Here is a 20612-nt window from a genome sequence, read left to right as displayed (position 1 = left end):
TATGGACTAACTTGAATCGGTCCTTTGAGCCATATATATGCACCAAACCAAACCAGCTCTCAAGGCTCTTCTCTCTGATAGTTACATTATCGACACGACGTAGTTGCGAACAACCGATTGTTATTATTTAGTTTGTACGGCGCTCGCTGGCGCTACGAGCAACCGCCCCACTTGCCCTCCGATCCTCGTGCCTACTTCGCGAATTTTCAACGCCGTCGTCTGTACAGCATGGAGGTCGACTGTTAAGTTGTTAGATATTTCTAGATAATTTTTTGTTTGATTCCTTGGAAAAGAAAGAGTTTTACTTGCGTAATTCATAGATATATTGAATGGTATGTAATCCGGTTGTGTAATTGGTTGGATTTATTTAAAGATTTGTACCATCTAAGTTCGAATCACACACAGATGTACGTAATTCTTTGTTTGTGATGTTTTGGCGGTAACTTTTCGGACGGCTGTGTGAGATGTGGTAAGTGAAATGCGGCAAAAAGAATTGTTTATCTCGGTTCTACTCAGATTTTTCGTGTGGGACAGTTTTTTTTATTGTCGCCGACGTTTATTTTGGCTTGTGTGCGTATGTCCCCACCACGTCGGTGTTCTCATAGAATAGAACCATATCCACCTATCCACGAAAAGCGATTACAAACACTGGGTGTGTTTAGCCGAAGTTAGCGCTACGTAGCGGCTTCATGTAGCAGTTGCAATTGCTGCGTTACTTCTGCTGGACAGTATTGCTACGCGCAGCGCTTTTTGTAAGCGCAAATATGTTTGTATACAAATCGCCGTTGTATTCTTCGGTTGCTAAATTGTGTTTTTTAATTATTTATAAAAATGGCAAAAAAAGTGTCAAAGTATTATAATTGAGACGGTATTATTGTAAATGGCGGCCACTACTTAGAACATGCTACGCGTAGCCATACTGTCCAGCAGAAGTAACGCAGCAATTGCAACTGCTACATGAAGCCGCTACGTAGCGCTAACTTCGGCTAAACACACCCACTCTTATGACTGCTCATGGCCGCTCTCATTCTTCTCATTCATTCTTCTTTCATTCAGTATGGCGTATGGACTAACCGCTACAGATCCAACCATATGCGCACCAAACCAAACCTCTCTGTCATAACGTAAAGATGGATGTTATCGAGAAGGGTTATATTACCAAAATTTATTTGGAGAATTTCGTGTAAGTATAATAGTGATAGTATAATAGATATTTACATTTTTTTCTGTATATTAATTTTGAGTATTGCTTGCATCCAATTCGTTTCTTGGTTATGTTAAATATATATGTATGTTATATATTATGCTTGTTACATATGTTAAATACACGATACAACTTACAATTATGAATGTATTTTTTCAATGATTTTTTTTATGTAATAGGACTTATTACAAAGTTGTGGTGAAGCCTACCAGATATCTTAATGTCATTGTTGGGCCTAATGGCACTGGCAAGTCCACTATTGTGTCTGCTATAGCTCTTGGTTTAGGTGGAAAGGCAAATCTTATGGGGCGATCCCCTCAAATAGGAGATTATGTCAAACTTGGGGAAACTACTGCAAAAATAGAAATTTACCTCAAGAATGGTTCGAAAAAAGATCATATAATAACTAGAACATTTACTAATGAAGGGAAAAGTACATGGACTATTAATGGTGTTATTTCTAATATAAAAGCTGTACATGAATTCACAGCAAACCTTAATATTCAGGTAAATATTTTTTTTTCTGTATCTATAGTGAATTTTACACAATAGAATTATTGTGATAATATTGCTATATAATTTTCTTTTGCAGGTTGACAATCTTTGTCAGTTTTTACCTCAAGATAAGGTTCAAGATTTTTCAAAAATGGACTCTCAAGCATTACTAGAGAATACTGAAAGATCTGTTGGAGATCCAAAGCTTCTTGAATATCATCAGGAACTAAAAGAAAAACGAAGTCAGTTTATAGAATTGGAGAGTGATATAGCAAATAAACAACGATTACTGAATTCTAACACTCAGAAACGTGATGGATTGCAAGAAACTGTTAGTACAATAAAAGAAAGAAAACTGATAAAAAAGAAAATGGTGACTCTGAGGCAGAAGAGAGCATGGATGCAATATGATCAGATAAGAAAAAACTTAGTGGAGGTATTCATAAATTTTAATTTTATAAAATGTTAAATGTGTTTATACTAGAAGAGAGAACAATTTGTATTATAATTACATTTTTTATATATATTTATATATATATATATATATACCTTGACAGTCGAAGGAAGCCAGAGACACTGCAGCGAAGGAAATGCGGTCAATAGATATTAAACTAGCACCGATAAATACAGAACTTGAACAGATAAAGTCTCAAGTGGAAACGTTGAAAACTTCACTAAACAATCATGTAAGTATAAAGAAAAAAATTCCTTATAACTCCAACACGTAGTGTGTTATAAATATTTATAATATGTATATGTATTTCTTTAGAACAACAAAGTTTTCGCTAAGAATAAAAAATTGAAAGACATAATGGATGAAATTTTCAAATGTGAAACTAAAATCAAAGAAGCCGAAAGTACATCGTTGCGGAAAATTCAAACAGAACAGACTCGGGATCAAGATATTAAACTTGCACAACAGCAAAAAAGCAAACTGGAAAACGATTTTACTCTCAGAACTAAAGAAATCGGATCGGGTTTGTATATTATTCACAATCGGTTATAATAAAATTTTTCTAATATATATTTTATAAGTTATATATTTTTCTAATAAATATTTCTAATACATATTTTAGAAGAAAGTTTAACGAGACAATTGAGAAATATAGCAATCCGTATGGACGAAAATCGCAAAGTAATTAGTAAAATCAGTAGTCAAAACCAGTCGCTGAGAAATAGCGAAGAAAACGTCAGTCGTGAAATAAGAAGTACGTACGTTCATTTACGTAAAGTTGTTGTTTTTATCTTTACTATCTTTACTTATTTGTTCTCGGAAATAAAGTAAAATTACCGTTGTATAGCCTTCCAAGCGCACCGGCAAACTCTTGATATTGAGGCGAAGCGTCTAGATATCTTGAGACAAAGAAGTATAGACGCGTACAAAGCTGTGAATTGGTTAAGAGAAAATCGTGATAAATTTTCGACCATGATTCACGAACCGATGTTGCTGAGTATTAACGTAACAGATGCCTCATATGCGAAATATTTGGAAACCTTAATACCAGTAAGAGATTTGATTGCGTTCACGTGCGAGAGCACGCGAGACATGAATCTGCTCATGAAATATCTGAGGGAGCAGCAAAATCTAACGGTCAATGCGGTTCATTCTGATCCTACAAAACAAGTATTTATGCAACCAAATGTTCCGATAGAGGCCATCAGAAAGTTCGGCTTCAGGCATTACATGTCAACACTTTTTGAGGCGCCGCCTGCTATAATGAAATATCTGGTCTCGATGTACGGCTTAAACAATATTCCTATTGGAACCAAAGAAGTAGAGGATAATACGGATCGTATTCCGCATAACTTTACTTGTTACTTTAGCGGTAAACATATATTTCCTAATTATATTGTTGCGCAGAATCAAGATCTGTAAATTTATCGAATCTGTTTTTGTTTTCAGAAAATAATATCTATTCGGTGAACACGTCCAAATATACGCGAGAAACTTCCACTAGAATATCACGAGTCTTGGGCAACGGCTTGTTGTCGATTGTTTTGGATAAAACAAAACTGCATCAGCTCGATGAGAAGTACGCTAATTGAACATAAATATTGAATACGTAATAATAAAAGACTTAAAAATATTTTAAACGTGATAAAATCGTATATGTTTGTTTTAGAATAAAATCTTCGCAAGAAAAAAGAGACAAAATCTTGAATCTCATTAAAGAAACAGATGACAAAATTCAAGACGAAACGAAGGAATTGGACAAATATCGAGCTGAAAGAAGTAAATATCAGCAGCACATTCAGCAAATTCAGGCATTACAAAGCAGAATTCGCTTGGCCGCGGAGAAGATCAAACAGATGGAAGAAGACCGAACGAGTATTGAGGATATAAAAGCGGCGTGCACTAAGGAGATCAAGGTTCTTTAATTGACACTGCACATTCATTCACTGCGTATCTCAAAGCTACCTTGCGTCTAATTTACACACAATTACCACACACACACACACATTTTTCTATATAATATAATCGCTTACTAATTTATACATTTATATATTAAAACATTTGTTTACAGGCTACTATAATGAAACAGTTAAAAATATATAACGAATGTAACGCAATTTTGAAAGAATGTTTTACCTGCGTTACAAAATCCGAAGAAGTGAAATTTACTCTAGCATTGTTACAACAATCTTTGATGACGAGAGAGAACGAAGCCGAAGAACTGAAGGATAAACTGGCGAAAGCGGAGAGAATATTTAAACAGTACGATGAGGAATTTCAGCCAAAGAAAAAAGAAGCTCAAAGATTGTACAATGAGGCATTGAGAAGCACAGATAATATTAGTCCGAAGGATAACGGGTTCAAAGTTTTTAACAAGGTCTTTGAAAAGTTGCCGGCTACCATAGCCGAAATAAATAACGAGTTGGAAGTCTGTCAAGCTAAGGTTTATTGCATGGCGAAAAATGTGGACGCCGAAAATGTAAGTATACACATGAAAAATTTTATATTTTCTCAGTGTGTTGTATTAACGCAATACGCGGCAGAAATGATTGTGTATAATTTTCTTCTTTCACCTTTAGGTATTACGCGAATATGAGAACGTGCAAAACAACATTCAAAACTTATCGGACTTCGTTAAAACAAAAACTAGCGAACTGGATAAAATGAGAAATGAGATTGAGGTGTTGAAAGAAAAGTGGCTAACACCGCTGGAACAATTGATTGAAAAGATAAATACGAACTTTAGTTCGTATTTCGCCGCGATGGACTGTGCCGGCGAAGTCACGCTTGCGCACGGCGAAAATGTCGTGAGTGCACATCACACATTGTATACAATTATGCAAAACAACAATTAGCTTCGGTGTTCCCAATGGCCGAAATATATATTTTCAGATGGATTTTGATCAGTACGGATTGAAAATCAAAGTAAAGTTCCGAGACGCTGACGACTTGCAGGAATTAACGAGACACTTTCAAAGCGGTGGTGAGAGAACCGTAACGACTGCCATATACATGATCGCGTTGCAAGAATTATCGCGCGTGCCGTTCCGCTGCGTGGATGAAATTAATCAGGTAATTTATCAAATGGTTTATATGTTTCTTTTTGCAAAAATTTATAGCTTGTTTCTTATTATCAATTAACTTGTACATTTCGCGATAATTTACTTCGTCAGGGTATGGACGCGATTAATGAAAAGCGTGTTTTTGAATTACTTGTCAAAATGACTGGCAGGCCAGGTAGTTCGCAATATTTTCTGCTTACACCAAAGGTAAACATAATGAATCTCCGTTATGTTAAACAATTTTGTTAATTGTGTTAATTTTTATCTTTCTTTCAGCTTTTATCTGATTTAACGTACGCTGAAACGGTAACGATACACTGCGTATTTAACGGGACGGTTGTTGATGATAACGATGAAGATTTCGACGAGTTCGATACGGAAGCCTTCTGTAAAGAACTCGTATCGATTGCTAACGAATAGAAGAGTTCTGTATAACTGTGTTATACAAGATATCGTAAGATGATTTCTATATATGAGATTTTGTTTTCGAAAGAAAAACAAACTTCGAAAGATTGAAAAATTATTATATTTATACTTTGCTAAGTTTGAATAATCTCCAACAACTCTATTGGAAGTTAATATCACACATACGTTTACAGAGTATTAGTTATTAGTATATATAAAAATAAGAAAAAGTACAATTTTACTTATTTTGTGTGTACAAATTTTTTTCATAATCACTTCAAAAAAAAATTACATAATAATAAATTCTATATATCGCAATAAAAATTATGTACAAAATACTACCGCTATATTTTTACATCTTATAATAAGACATTATGGTTTGTATTTTTTATATAAATTTTGATAATCGCGTTAACAAGATGTGTTCGACAACATATGGCGGGATTAATTATTCGAGCTTACAAAGTACAAATATGTTATCAATTGTTTGTTACAGTTTTATTATTTATTTTATTGAAATCTAATTTATGTTTGCTCTCTTGAAAAAAACGAAATCTCGTATAAAAATATTTTACATTTGTTTTTAAACCGCGCTCCGTCCTGGTAATCGTATACAAAAATAAGTATTTTTTGTTACCTTTATGTAAATAATACAGAAGCACGCGTCTGTGTACACAACTTCTTTTAAATTGAGGAAATTCGTTTTTTGTTTATTAGGATAGAGTGCAGATAATATGGTAAGAAACGTTTACCACAATTTTTTTTTATATTTACACAACATATATTTTAGCTTGTCAAAGTATAGTTTTTTTTTGTACAATTTTTTAATTACATATATTAATTACATCAATATATTAAATACACCAAATAATACATTTAACGACAATAACAATCAAAGTATTGATACTGTAGATAGAGTGATTTGATACATTTTTTACGTATAATAATGTGTTCCTAAGATGTTCCTAAAACCAGTTTGTTGCAAACACAACATAAAATCATATATTTTCAGATAACACGTGTGACTTGTTTACTTCTTTCTTTTTCCCTTCTTCTTTTGCGCTTCTGGCCACGGGAAGCCTCGACATTTCAACACATCCATGATGTTGTGACAAGTATAATAAGCGTTTTCCATTACTTCCTCGTTGAAGATATCCATGGTAAATCGTGCTTTTCCGCCGCTTCTTCTCGATTTCTTCGTTCCCTTGTTCTTCCCGCCGTTGCCCCCTTTAGCGCCTTTCTCATTATTTTTCCCGTTACTTTTTGGACCGGTCTTTTTCTTGCCCTTGCCGCGCGTTGCCATTTTGTTAACGATTGATCGACCGATACTTAACGTACACAGATCATAGTTTACATCGCTTATTAATTATAATAAGGCACATCGTTCTGGTAAGTTTATATATATATATATACAAACTTATATATTTTATATATATATTTTTAATAATAATAAGCCATTTTATTTTATGATACCTACTAATTACACACCTATTTATTAATTACCGATATTTTTGAAGCTGGGAATAGCTCGTCTCGCTTCTCGACGGGGTTCGCAGTCCGCTCAGAAATGGTAGATCCTCGGAAAAGGAGTGGGGAATATGAATCGACAAAGCGATAGTGTAAGAAAATGTAATTCTACGAAAAAACCAATAAATCTATCTCTTTACCTGTAATTTATACGATATGTGAGTATATTCGGTATTTAATTTCTCTTTTCCTCGGCTTGTTTTAACAGTATCACGATTCTTGTGTGGAAAGAGTCAGGCATGAACCAGACACAAGTTAGTAAGTCGCGTTGCTACGTCAACTCGCAACAGTTATGTCAATAAGGTGAGTTTATTGATCATTAACAATAATGTCGATTAGAAAATCACAATAAATTATCACAAAAGACAAAGAAAGATTTCGAAGATGATAAATAAAAAAAGACCAAAAAAAAGTATTAATGCAAGACACACGAATACGCTTGACGACTTGTCACATTTAATATTCACGTAGGATTGTTTTTTTTTTTTTTTTACGAATAAACTTTTTCTCAGGTGATGTCGTAAACAAAGTTTTGATTACAGATTTACGACAAGCTAGTCGCGCGAATGTTTTCTTGACCTTAAACGATGCTCATTAACCGACGCGTTAATTGTCGCAAGACTTATATTGGAAATTACGAGGTCAATATACGAACTTGTCTCGTTACGTGATTTTTTTCTTTAAAGAATATCTTCGACCTCATTAAAATTATTATTATTTGAAATCGTGCTTAAAGAATTTTCGTATCCAGACACGGCACATACACATGTAAACATCGCAGATATTAATTTTTTTTGATGAATAAACATCAAAATTGACGTTACGCGCAAGTTTAAATATTTCTAAATCTACTTGGAAGATGATTAATAATTTTTTTATTAATTTTCTATATTAAAATACATTAAATGTTTCTTAAAAACATACAAAACTATGTAAACAATATAGACGTAATAACAATTTTGCGTTAGCAACAAGTTTTTTTTTTTTCCAAAAACGTAAAACCCACCTTCGCACGGTCCTGTTTGCGCGCGTTCGGTGAATAGACTCCTTTTAATCTCCTTATGGCGAACGCGTACGTACGGAGTGTGCGGACTGCGAACGTCACGTCAGTTGCCCGGCGGATTCCAACGCGAGCAAACGTGATATACTTATCACAAGACTGTCGTCGCGAAGCGGCGGTTCGCTCAACTCGCCGGTCCCAACAGGTTACCAAAGCGTATCCGAAAGTCGCGGAAAGATCCGTTGTGCGACAAAAAAAAAAAAAAACAAAAATTGATCGTCCGTCCGTTCGGCAAAAATTCCTTTGAGAAACGAGCAGCTGGAATTTCCGTTTCCAACACGTTCGACGAGCATCTCTCTCGTCAATACTTCGCCAATAGTGTGTCACAGAAGGGTGTGTTTAAAGGACTTGAAAATTTTATATCAAAAATATAATTTTTCGTAGTCACAGGAGAGCGACGTGATGCGATCGGTTCTTCTTTCTCGATCATTTTTTAATCCGTTGTCACGTTCTGTGTCTTTCCACCGGGACTTGCGGGATTTGTTTTCATAATTTGTTATATCTGTTGATTTAAAAGAGGGTGTTTTCTCGCTCCCACTTTCAATCGTTAACAATCCAAACGAGCACGAGAAAATCACTGGCATTCCGTTTATGCGTCATCTTGGCATTCGCGTGACAAAAATGATTCATTTTTGCCAATGTGATAATCGAGATAATCGCGTGAGCTAATCATTTGTGTTCGATTTTTTTTTTTTTTCTTAAGTATTCGCAAACAAGTCTTCTGTACATCGGACACGCATTACTCACTCATATAAAATGCCAATTTTGATAAAAAATGCGTATGAGAGATCGGCAAGATAAATTTACAGTGTTATCGATTTTGTTTTAATCGATATGATTCTCGATAACAGAGACTGTACGGACACAAAACACACATGGACAAGAAATGCAGATTGAAGTAACGCGTCAAGAATCCGCACTTTGTTTTTTTATAGTAAAAAGCAAGGTTTTTTGTCCGAAATGTGTACAACAAACATCTTTTCAACCGATTCACACACACAAATGTCTCCCGGCGTTCACGTCAATCTGCATTTCTTGTATGCGTTTTTGTCACATTACATAATTTATGAGTATCACCTGACGACTGAGTATATATTGTATATTCTATGAATTTTTATTGCTTATATCATATTCTTTTTCCGTTAACAGGTCACGAATCGTAGTTTATTCACGGTCAGCTAGTCGCGGTCGCGCGTGTCCGCTCCATAACCTGTCAACGTCTCATATATAAATCTACAAAAGGCGAGGACAGGCCAAGAGTTCTTCGTGAAAGAATAACCAACAGGTGAGAATACGAGTTATATATCACAAAACATAAAAATATTAAAAAAAAAAAAAAGAGTGACATCTTCAAACAGACGTGAGATTGGTAAACTGATAAAAATAAAAACCGTACAAGTCGGAGAAACAAAATGAATAATAAATAAATTTTCATAAAGTATTTTAAAGAAAGTAAATAGTACATAGAGAAAAAAACATGTAGATTTTTTAATACAAAGTATATATTAATGTAATATATAATGTGCAAAGATTAAGATACAAAAAAGAAACGAAGATACACAAAAATGAAAAAGAGAGTAGAATTGGTCCTGTTTCTTTCAGATCAAAAAACAACTCGAGGACAACATGTCCACAGCGTTGCTAGCTGTAGTTGCTGTGATCCTATGTATTCTATTTAGGATACTGAATGTGAACAGTGCTCCGCAGAAGCCTCTTCTCATCTGTCAGGATCAGGCCTTCCTGTCAACGGTGCTCAAGATCGCGCCGGTAATCGCCGAACCGTAAGTGTCTCGATTTATTTTCCGCACATTTTTCGCACTATGACACACGTGAGTCGAACCGAGAGAATCGGTTCGACTCTAACGATTTTCCGGCGCGAATAAATCGCGTCGATTATTTTCTGTAGACAAGAGTCCCATTGGATTTTGTAGTTCACAGAGACACGGAAAGTTAGGTTAGGTCAGTGTCTTGATAAGCGTCTGATTGAACAATGTGCTCCAGTTGTGAGAGTGTGTCGGTTTCTCTCATTTATATCTTCGTATGCGTACAAGAGCGTAATAATAATAAAAACACCGAAATTTGGAAAACTTTATCAATGGCGCTTTGATAATGTTATATATATGTAAATTATTATGTTCATGTGAGAACAAATATTTGAAATTGTTACGTCGCGTTCGAATATTATCAACGGAAATCGAGATTTATATTCACGTGCGTAAATCTTCAACACGTGCGGATGAAAATCACGTTGTGACCCAACATAAATATTGTTGGGACATTTCGCTGATTGAAGAGAAAGATAGAAAAATCGAGACACACAATTTATAATCGTGATTTATTTCAAATTTATTATTTGGTTTGCAAATTATCTCGAGCATTAGTAATAAATGCACGTCGTTGTCAGTTCATCGCGATGATGTAAGATTTCTTTGCGTTCAACTATATCCATTTGTTTGACACACACACACACACGTATAATAACTTAGTTTTACAACGAATAATGATTTCTGTCAGTTAATGTGGCTTTGCACAAACGAGGAAACATTTACAAAGATATCGTATATCGCGCGAATTAGTTGTTTAAATGTTATTTTATTTTTACTTGTAGACGTATTCTCCGATCTTTTGTGCTAAATGATCTGTGAATAATAACATGTGGTAACAATATTAAAAGTTAATTATCCAGACAAAGACAGCACTTAAATTAAAGGCCACACGGACTGTATATATACATATATATACATATATATATATTTTTTTTGTTTTATTTTTTATTCCGCACTCATTTTGCGAATGGTTCGAGAATGGCCTGAAATATGTAAATCTACTTAATAATATCTTTATCAGAAACAGAGAGATAGATAATTAAGTGTTTTATGCTTTACACAAGTTAAACGAGCTATTAAATTAATTAATTGCTTCCGATGTGTCGCACGTGTGGAAATGTTAGAACAATATGAAAAAAAAGTCGCACACGCGCTTCGTTCTAATTGCGATTTCTTCATCCTTTCAATCGTATCGCGTGAAAGCGTTTTAGAGAGCGAAAACACGCAAACCGTTTATAAATGTTTTTCATATAAGCGACGAAATATATTTTCAATTATAGTTTTTCACAGACAATATGTAATAAACGTAATTAAATTCAAACACATAATAATTACAAACTAATTAAATTAAAGTACATGACAAATTAATACAAATAATGCGTTACAACTAAAGAAGACAATTTTCTTGCCGTTTGTTGTTATCTATCATCTTTAATAAAAATAATGCGTTACAACTAAAGAAGACAATTTTCTTGCCGTTTGTTGTTATCTATCATCTGTCGCTTGAAAATACAATGGCAATTTTCCGTAACATCTTCCGAACGCGACAATTGATTACGTTATCTCGATTGCGATAGAAATTTCTTCTTATAGTCCTTTTATTGAAGAATAGAAGTTACGTTAACAATCAACCTCTGGCAGAGAGTTGTCGCTCGTCGCTTTTACTTCGTCGGTCGTTTAATTTTCCACGCGGCACATTCAGGATTCGAAATTATAGATTTCTTCATAGTCATCTTCATGTTCCGTTTCTTCGAGAGTTGCGGAAATCGGTATCGCTCGCGACACGCTTCGTTTCCACCTTCATCTCCGTTTGTGCGCGAGCGACATTTTCCGTCGCTTTCTTCGGCTTGTATGCAATAAATGACATTTCTGTCGCAATCAAAACGTTGCAATCGTTTGCGAGTTCTCCTTGGTGCAATTATCGCATGTGATTATTCCCTTGATTTATTCCGTATAAAAGCCAGATTTTTTTGTTTCCGCGTCGAACGAGAAATCTGTTCTTTGTATTTACGTACGTAGTTTTTTTTTCATTGCCTTCAGTATTTATCTCCCGCGACTCAACCAAAACAAACCGAGCGCCCGCAAGAGGAAAAAGTTTAATCACAGAGTGTAGGTTGTCACGCAATTTGCGTGAGAGAGTTTAGCGATCGACTTTAATGCGGGTTGTACATTGGAGAGTGGCAAAACTACGTGTGTGTGTTATTACTGTCTGCCTAATAATAAAACAGGATATGTCGATAACCGACACGCTTCGACTTCGTGTGACGTAATTGTTCTGATTAAAGAAATTGGAGGAAACAATGTAATTCTCCGTGAGCTGATAACATTTGCTAGTAGTAGATACGCGCGACAAAATCGCGCGATCGTGAAATATCGAAACGTCGAAACGCGAAAGGCGATGAAATTTTGCAACAAAAAAATAAATAATTGCGATTCAACGATTGATTTCATTGTAATTTTCTTTACGAACGACGGAATTTTATATTTAACGTACGTAAATTACTGTAATCTTATCACGGTTTTATCTGATCGATCTATTGCTTCCATTTTCGTTGAAATACGCGTTTGACATTGAAATTGACCCACTTTACAATTCTAGTTTGTTCGATATGGCAAATGGTTTTTTTCTTAGATAACGCAAATAATTTTCCGAATAAATGGCAAACAACGCGATAACGTCGTCAAATATTGAACGAGCGCAAAAACTTGGTAGACTTCGCGATAGAAAAATCGAGCAAATAATTTAAATTGAAAATATCATATTGTGTGTATATATTGTACATATATAATAATGACAGTTAAATGACGACCTTTCCAGGGTGGATATAATATTTACATAATTTATAAGTGCTGCGTAAAATGCTGAATCAGTCACGACAGCATTGAAGGTACTCATCAAAACTCTGGCATTCATTCAATGTACATAAATAAACTTTCAACTTCGCAATTCTAATCGATTGTACGTGACCGTGATTCTGACCTAAGTTGCGATAAAATAAATTTCTCAGCAAATTTTTCCTAGCTCGTTCGAACAGCGAGTTTAAAATCGCTCGTATAGAGATACATGCTTGAGAGTGAATAAAAATTAATTTTTATTATAAGTATGACAGTATTACAAATATATAATTTCCAACATTTGTACAGAATTTAACTAGTACGTTGCGTATTCAATTAGTTATTCAATTTGTCGGAAGGCGTTGTGTATACTTTCACTTGTGAGGCTCGCAATAGTTTCTTTCTTTCTTTCTTTCTTTTCTTTTTTTTTTTTTTTTTTTTTTTTTAATCAAATTAAATTCACGGGAAGAGTTTTTTACACATGAAATGCAAATCAAGCATCCGGTATGACTTTTTGAATTACAATTACTTCGAATTATTACGTATATGTGTTAATTTACACTTGAAGAATATTTTGCACACGCGTATACACCCAGCGCATAGCTCGTGCGAGTCTTATTGTTCAATTGTTTTATTTTTTATCCTTGTTATGTAATTTTATTTTGTTATTCTTTCGCGCTTGAGGGGATTTTCCCAGAGCGCAATGCAAATTGCGTTATCTGATGTAAAATCTCTGATCTCAGTCAAAAATTGTTGAATGTGATTTCTTTCACCGGCTGTAACAGTGACCGGAAAGAGCCAAGTTCCCTCCGTATATTTCTTCGGTACTCAGAAGCCTCTGAGTTATACGGTTTACCCTACTTTTCCCTATCGCGTATAATTCGCGCAATGACTTCGCGTTCCGGAGCGATATTGACACGTTTCTCTCTCTTGGCAATGGCAAATTGTCTCACGCGTATTGATTGTGACTGCGCATAACTCGGTAGCTTAGTCACCACGGAGAAGAAAATTTTTGCTCCCCTGTGACTCGCAAATAAATCGCGAGAGACGAAATTCTCTTTTATCATTCCCGTGTTCACGGGAGAGTCACAAAGAAAAGCAGGTTGAGTAGAAAGCAAGTTCCAGAACAAAACCAATCCATAAAGAGTCCGCGGTTCATTAAGCGAATTAACTTTGAGAGAAATAGTTCTTGTCTTGCATCTTGCTGCTCAATATAGTGAAAACGTAGCATTATGAAAAACTATCTGCACGTACACCTCAAAAAGGTCGAAAACAGCACGTTTCTTCGGGAGAGACCATAATAATAGCTGATTAATATCTTGAAAGAAGAGTGTATGTCTGGGGAAACTTTACTGTTTGTTTTTAACCGTTTAACATACTTCAATTTAGATCATAATCGCACGTTGTAAATTAATAATTATTATAATAAAAACTAAATTAATCAAATTTATTATTAATAGTAAATTAATAGTCATTAAACGATTATTAGTAAATTATTAATATAGTAAATTAATAATTATTGTAATAAAATCTTGAAAAGAAAATCTCGAGATTTTGTTATATTTTATTGTATAATTTGTCAAGTATTTAAGATTTTATGTTAACATCTATTAAATTGTTTTGGATTTGGTCTGCTATTAATTTTATTAGTTTTTATTTTATTAAAATTGTGTATTTGCTTCTGAGCACATTTCCAAGAAGTTATCTCATTAAAAACATTTTGTATATTGCGGTCACGCTTTTGATCGGTATCAACGCACCGTTTGAGAAGTATCGGAAGATCGCGCGATGATAATCCATCAAAAGTTGTTGAGAAGTTTCTCAAATACTGCTGTGACAAAGCTGACAATAAGCGCAAACGATATTATGTTTTTAATGACAATACTTAGAAGCAACACTTTACTTTTTTATTGCACAAAAACAACTTTATTACACTAAGTCGTAGAAAACTCACATATTCGCATTTTCAGATCGTCAAATATATCGGACACCTACAAATTTTTATGTTTGCACTTTGCAAAAAATTATCTCGAAAAGATATCACACATTCAGAAAATGTGTAAAACCACATTATCTGAATTATTTTCTCTTGACCTTTTCGATCGTTTCAAAGTCGCGATCTTCTCTTTATGACTTGAAACAAGAACCCAAGAAATGCTCCGACGTTCAAGGCCGTTGCACAAATGATTTCCTGTCTGGTAAGAACGAGTGAGTTACTTTTTCGCAATAAGTCGGTCTCACTCTGAAAAGAATCAATATCATTGTTACCGCATTGTATTATCGATCCGTTTGTCAAGTAACTTTACGTATTTCTGTCATTAAAATGTAACAACACGGTCATTTACATGCACACGCTCGATACAATCTCGTATACATATATTAACATATATATATATGTATATATATACCGTCACCGGCCGTTCTTTGGCACGAGTTAAGTATAGAACTAAAAAACAACATGGACAGTATACTGTGTGTGTGTGTGTGTGTGTGGGTATGTTCTTGCTTACGAAACAGGGCGAAGGGTACTCTCCAAGGTGGAAAACAAAAACGTTCGAATCTCCTCACTCCGAAGAAATTTTACGACCTCCTACAAAGGAGGTCGAGAAAGAGAGAGACTGTCGTGAATTCGGACTTATCGGCATTTTACTTGAGGCAAATATAATGATACGCGCGGCACATCTTTTCTTAGCGTAACTTCGCGAAACGTCGTTTTCTTGCCGACGAGCATGAGTCGTAAACATCGTAAAAGTTTTTTTTTTCGTAAAAGCCGGCGTTTCTGCGGAAAACCAGGCACTTCTTCGTGAAATATATCCGGCAACAATTAGTTTTTTTTTTCGCAAATCTCCGTCGTTTCACCCGTCGTTTTATTCTCTGCTCCACTGATTTCTTACAATTTCCCATAAACGAGTTTAACGATGCGGTCGTATTGTTCGGATTGGCTTTTCACCGAGATCTTTCACGAGAGAAATAATGTCAAATATCGTATAATCATTTGTTTGTACAGATCGCACACGACTCTCTTAAGTATTCAAACTGTATAAGAGAAACAAGGCCAGTAAGAGCCAAACGCCGAATACGTACGAGCAAAATGTTTTTCAGTTTTTTTTTTTAATTAATCCTTCGCGGATTGACACTCTCCTAAAGAAAAAAAATCGAGCCAGAAAAATAATATTCAATGAACAAGTCACAAGTCTATATAAGTTCTTTTGTGAATTACAAAAAACTGTCATGTAGTTTGATCTTAATCCTTGGCCTGTTTCAGATACAAACCGACGAGGTTGTGGGGTTTCAGCGGTCATGTACAGACCATTGTTCACAGCGTGATAGGACGTGTTCGATGCCCCTGGCCCATCGGTGAACGCGTGTACATCCGTCTTGCAGATGAGACGACTCTTACGTACGATCTTTATCAACCGTTAACCAACGGACACGAAGGTATTTATCGCTTCTTGGATATCTTCTTTTAAATGTCTAGCGACACGTTCTGTTGTTCATTTAACGAGAAAACACAAAGTTTTTACATAATTTATCTTTAATGATGTCTTAAGAAAGTTTCGAAGGATGTTGGACGAAAAACTGACCCAAAGATTCAGAATTATTTACAAGGTTCGCAAATATATTTATTCTCACGGTTAAAAAACGAGATCAATACAGAGACAGAAAGAAAATAAGAAATGTAAAAACTAAGAAAGCACAGAAACCGATCATCAAAAAAACTCGATCGTTTCAGATGACATAACGATAGCCATCTGTCCCGGCATTGGCAACAGCTCGGAGAGCGTTTACATCAGAACGTTCGTGCACTTCGTGCAGTGCCACGGCTATCGATGCGCAGTACTTAATCACGTCGGAGCTCTTTCTAGTGTCAAGATCACGGCTCCAAGAATATTTTCTTACGGTACGTGTCAACGCGATCGATAAAACACGACTGTCCCGGTGTCCGCGATCGATCGAAGAAAGCGGCGAATAATAACAGTGCTTCGTACAAGCAAATGTGTTTGTATTCTGGGAACATTAGGTGTGCGCTGTATTAGTTACGGAAACAATCGATATACGTAAAGTTATGTCGCACATTTACTGGGTTGCTCTATGACATAGAGTCTGTTTCGAACATGGTTTGTGAAAAAAATTGCGTTCTTTGTTTAAATTTATATATTTTTTGAATAAATATAATTTTATACATCTCTATTCGAGACATATATATTTTTTTTTTACTTCTACTTGAAAATGTACAATTTTCAAAAAATGCTAATTTAGCGTTTTTCATATATATTTGTAGGACACACGGACGATTATAGCACAATGTTACAAAATTTAGTGGAAAAACATCCTAACACCAAGATAGTTTGTATCGGATACAGTCTTGGCGGCAATTTAGTGACGAAATATCTGGCGGAACGTGGTTCTAACAAAATGCCTAACATTATAGGAGGAATTTCAATTTGTCAAGGATACAACGCCATCGAGTGAGTGAAGGAAGCTTCTTTTATCTTTGTTATTAAATAAAATCTTTCTTATTAAATTTAATTAATAAGAAGAACGCTATTGCTTCAATAAATATACGTTTTGTTTTGCAGAGGAACCAAGATTCTGTTAGACTGGCAGAACTTCAGACGCTTTTACCTCTATGTGATGACAGAATCGATGAAGAATCTGATACTCAAGCACAAAAACATGCTTTTGTCCGAGGAGATGAAACAAAGGTGGAATCTGAACGAACGTGATATAATCTCCGCTGCGACGTTGCCCGAATTGGACGAAGCGTACACGAGAAAGGTACAAGTTTAATTCTTTCACGCACACACTGTGTGTTCTACAATTAGATAATATAATTTATTACAGTTTATTTATTTATTTTTTTTTTTCAGGTACACAACTTTAGATCTGTGCAAGAGATGTACACTTGGAGCAGTTGTGCTTTCTATCTCGACAATCTCACAACGCCGATGGTATTTATCAACGCGTTAGACGATCCTATAGTACCGGAAGTATTATTAAATCCAATCAAGGAGCACGCAGGTAAGTTTGCACTTGAACAACAAGCAATACGTTAAAGAGACAAACAGTAAAGAGAAAAATTGTACTGATGTAAAGAGATATTCCTATTTCAGCAAGTCATCCAAACACTTTATACATAGAATTAGCTCATGGAGGTCATCTGGGTTTCTACGAGGGAGGTCTTTTGTATCCAAATCCCATAACATGGTTGGACAAAACTCTTGTATCTCTCGTGGGATCTTTGGCATTAGCGCACGCGGACAAAGCTCTCAAAGTCTCGTAACTCAATTTCAGCTCGGTTAATGTAATTTTATCATTGTCACAGATGATCGATTTATAATAACGTTTACACAGATTGTGATTTTGTTGTGTCTGTCAGCACTGCATTCAACTCATAATGGTGATAGACGCATCGCAAATAGAAAAACAGGACACAGATTGTAGTCCAGACAAACTGTCTGGTGCACATACATTAGTAATTTCATGAAATAAAGCGCTCGTCTAGTACGTGAGGATAGATGCAGAAATCTCCTAGTCGAGGAGATATCAGTTTTTGTAACGATCCTTTTTCTACGGGTTAGATTTAGGATCTAAGTTTGCCAGTATCGAATTGTGTATAGAAGATGAATTCAAGGTGCGTGCGGAAAAACGGTCTCTGGCCGTTCGCTTGCTGTCAAAATGGCCTTTTCCTTCGAGTTAGCATTTGTTTTCAGTAACACAGAAAAATAAATGAAGGCGCACGATTTTGAGGTAACAAACATTTGCTCATTTATAGTATTTTTTTGGAACATCAATTACAAATTGACTCTTTATAACGTAAATGTATTGGTACATATTTGTACTGTTTATCTTATATACGATTTTTAGCGCAAGTAAAATTTAGCTTAATTTTGCAAGACAAAGAATAGAAAAAAAAAATGAGAAAGGAATTAAATGAATTTTTAATATTTCACTGAATGTTAACGCTTCTTTCTCAGGGATTTTCCATAGGACGACGATTCGCTGAGACCTTTTAGTGGTCGCTAATGTAAAAGATTATTGAAGGTGCTCACTGCGCGATTAATTATTACAATATAGGCATTTAATGTATAATGTGAAGTATCTTGTATACTTTCACATCGAGAAGAAACTCGTATTTATGTATAACGTATGTGTAATAATAGACAAATGTACTGACACTTAAAACATATTTATGAATGGAATTTGGTTACATTTTAAAATGATTGGAAATTAATTAATATATAAATTCAAAATTCGGAATACATGGATATACATATATATTGTATATAAAACAAGATTTTTGCAAACTAATGTCTATCAAATCAAATTCAGTGTTTTATAAATGTAAATATACACCAAATTTTGTAAATGCGACTTTTCTAATTGTAATTATGTAGCAAATTGCAAAACACACGTGTAGATTTTGCTACTGGTGGTTTAACGGAGTTAATAAGTTTGTATGTGTGTATATGAGGATATAGTTGTATAATATTTGAAATTTGTTTATATATCGTGATTAATGTATTTTCGTAAATATATTTTCGTAAGTATAAATTTTTGTGTAATATACAAATCTATAATAATAATAATTTTGCTTTAATGGAGCTGAAAGCTTTTAACGGATTACTATTACACAGTGTTACATTAGATTGTACATACAACATATCGTATATTTGATGTCGCGATCAGTAATGTATTTCTTGATCCACGAATTCATAATGATAAAATTAATGCGCAATGTTTCCTCACGTTAAACAATATATTTTTGAAAGGTTTATAAATAATTTACAACACACACAACGCAATTGTATTGATCACGACTGAATGTTGATTTCCTACTCTAGCATTTTTTTTTTTTATGATACTGAATTTTTTGCAAATCACTAGTTTAATATTAACGGCTATCTACTCATCTAATCACAGTCTCTTCGTTTAAAGAGAGTTAAAGTTAACTATATTTTTACTTGAACTTTTTATACGACGATGTCTTTACACGTAGTCGAGTTGTAACTTTGTGAATCTAGAATGAAGACTAATTTGTACGATGATTTATGTCGGCAAAAATTTTTACAGAATATCAAGAGTAATGTGCTGCAAGCATTTATATCCAAAACGGTTAATCGAAACGTAATTCGAGTGGGTTCGCTTTCTAATCGCGTGAAAGCAATCGTTGTAAATGTGTCAGAATTAAATTCTAAAATACGGTCGTAAAATGTCTTTGCGCCTGTGTGAAGTTGAAACAATAAAAGGCATCAATTAAATGTGCAACTTTTATGTGCAGAGGCATTTTATACGCCCTAGTCTGTGTGCGAACACGTTGGATTTATATGACTCACACAAAAGACAATAAAACCTAAAATCATCTCATACAAAGTGATATAGCTTTTTGTTAGGTAGAAATTTTGTGTTATAAACATTTCTTTTTATTTCTTATTTATCTTTTTCTTTTTTTCGTTATTTTTACAAAATAGAGACTTTATTGCATTTGATATGTAAGCACTATATTTTTCACTGTATTGCACTATAATTGTCCACATTGATTGGACAATAAGTGCATATATCGATGATATCGACAATACAACTTTATTCAAACACCACATTATTATTGTGTGAAACCAGATGTATGTATTTTATTAGAGATACGATAGAATTCACTGGATATACATTTTAAATAAAAAGTGTCATGGATGTAAAAGCTCGCAAAAGTGCAAAATTGTTATTTTCTGAATTCTCTACAGATTTT

At 34.5% G+C, this 20612-nt stretch overlaps 3 protein-coding genes across 7 annotated transcripts; 2 read left to right on the top strand and 1 right to left on the bottom strand.

The window, feature by feature from the left end:
- The first annotated feature begins 193 nt into the window (after positions 1-193).
- On the top strand, positions 194-5891 carry LOC109852433 (structural maintenance of chromosomes protein 5). Of its 3 annotated transcripts, XM_020423597.1 has the most exons (16): positions 194-332; positions 406-469; positions 1057-1183; positions 1384-1711; positions 1797-2135; positions 2257-2385; positions 2469-2676; positions 2776-2907; positions 3001-3525; positions 3603-3732; positions 3823-4069; positions 4225-4632; positions 4733-4960; positions 5046-5225; positions 5327-5422; positions 5492-5891. In XM_020423597.1, the coding sequence occupies exons 3-16, from the start codon at positions 1131-1133 to the stop codon at positions 5633-5635; spliced, it is 3147 nt and encodes a 1048-aa protein (XP_020279186.1). In that variant the 5' UTR covers positions 194-332; positions 406-469; positions 1057-1130; the 3' UTR covers positions 5636-5891. The 3 variants fall into 3 exon arrangements, with proteins under 3 accessions (XP_020279186.1, XP_020279187.1, XP_020279182.1); XM_020423598.1 differs by lacking the exon at positions 406-469; XM_020423593.1 differs by having other exon boundaries at positions 194-469.
- Positions 5892-6144: 253 nt separating this feature from the next.
- Positions 6145-7163, bottom strand: LOC109852424 (small lysine-rich protein 1). The gene is made up of 2 exons (XM_020423574.1): positions 7109-7163; positions 6145-6948 (listed from the first exon to the last, which is right to left on the bottom strand). The coding sequence occupies exon 2, from the start codon at positions 6921-6923 to the stop codon at positions 6651-6653; it is 273 nt and encodes a 90-aa protein (XP_020279163.1). The 5' UTR covers positions 6924-6948; positions 7109-7163; the 3' UTR covers positions 6145-6650.
- Positions 7164-7364: 201 nt separating this feature from the next.
- On the top strand, positions 7365-19398 carry LOC109852423 (abhydrolase domain-containing protein 2). Of its 3 annotated transcripts, none has more exons than XM_020423571.1 (9): positions 7365-7450; positions 9357-9492; positions 9810-9988; positions 16134-16306; positions 16602-16769; positions 17151-17337; positions 17449-17647; positions 17740-17890; positions 17983-19398. In XM_020423571.1, the coding sequence occupies exons 3-9, from the start codon at positions 9834-9836 to the stop codon at positions 18150-18152; spliced, it is 1203 nt and encodes a 400-aa protein (XP_020279160.1). In that variant the 5' UTR covers positions 7365-7450; positions 9357-9492; positions 9810-9833; the 3' UTR covers positions 18153-19398. The 3 variants fall into 3 exon arrangements, with proteins under 3 accessions (XP_020279160.1, XP_020279159.1, XP_020279161.1); XM_020423570.1 differs by lacking the exon at positions 7365-7450 and adding an exon at positions 8268-8540; XM_020423572.1 differs by lacking the exon at positions 7365-7450 and adding an exon at positions 9089-9244.
- Positions 19399-20612: the final 1214 nt, after the last annotated feature.

The sequence above is a fragment of the Pseudomyrmex gracilis genome, unplaced genomic scaffold, assembly GCF_002006095.1.
Source record: "Pseudomyrmex gracilis isolate BER0280 unplaced genomic scaffold, ASM200609v1 scaffold_29, whole genome shotgun sequence".
NCBI lineage: Eukaryota > Metazoa > Arthropoda > Insecta > Hymenoptera > Formicidae > Pseudomyrmex > Pseudomyrmex gracilis.
This window is presented reverse-complemented; position numbering and strand designations above follow the sequence as displayed.

Coding starts and splice junctions, on each gene's coding strand:
- LOC109852433 (XM_020423598.1), top strand. CDS start 1,131: ATGGATGTTATCGAGAAGGGTTATATTACCAAAATTTATTTGGAGAAT. Junction 3,733..3,822: donor CTGCATCAGCTCGATGAGAA/GTACGCTAATTG, acceptor TGTTTGTTTTAG/AATAAAATCTTCGCAAGAAA. Junction 5,226..5,326: donor GCGTGGATGAAATTAATCAG/GTAATTTATCAA, acceptor TTACTTCGTCAG/GGTATGGACGCGATTAATGA.
- LOC109852424 (XM_020423574.1), bottom strand. CDS start 6,923: ATGGCAACGCGCGGCAAGGGCAAGAAAAAGACCGGTCCAAAAAGTAAC.
- LOC109852423 (XM_020423571.1), top strand. CDS start 9,834: ATGTCCACAGCGTTGCTAGCTGTAGTTGCTGTGATCCTATGTATTCTA. Junction 16,307..16,601: donor GTTAACCAACGGACACGAAG/GTATTTATCGCT, acceptor CGATCGTTTCAG/ATGACATAACGATAGCCATC. Junction 17,338..17,448: donor CAAGGATACAACGCCATCGA/GTGAGTGAAGGA, acceptor TTTGTTTTGCAG/AGGAACCAAGATTCTGTTAG.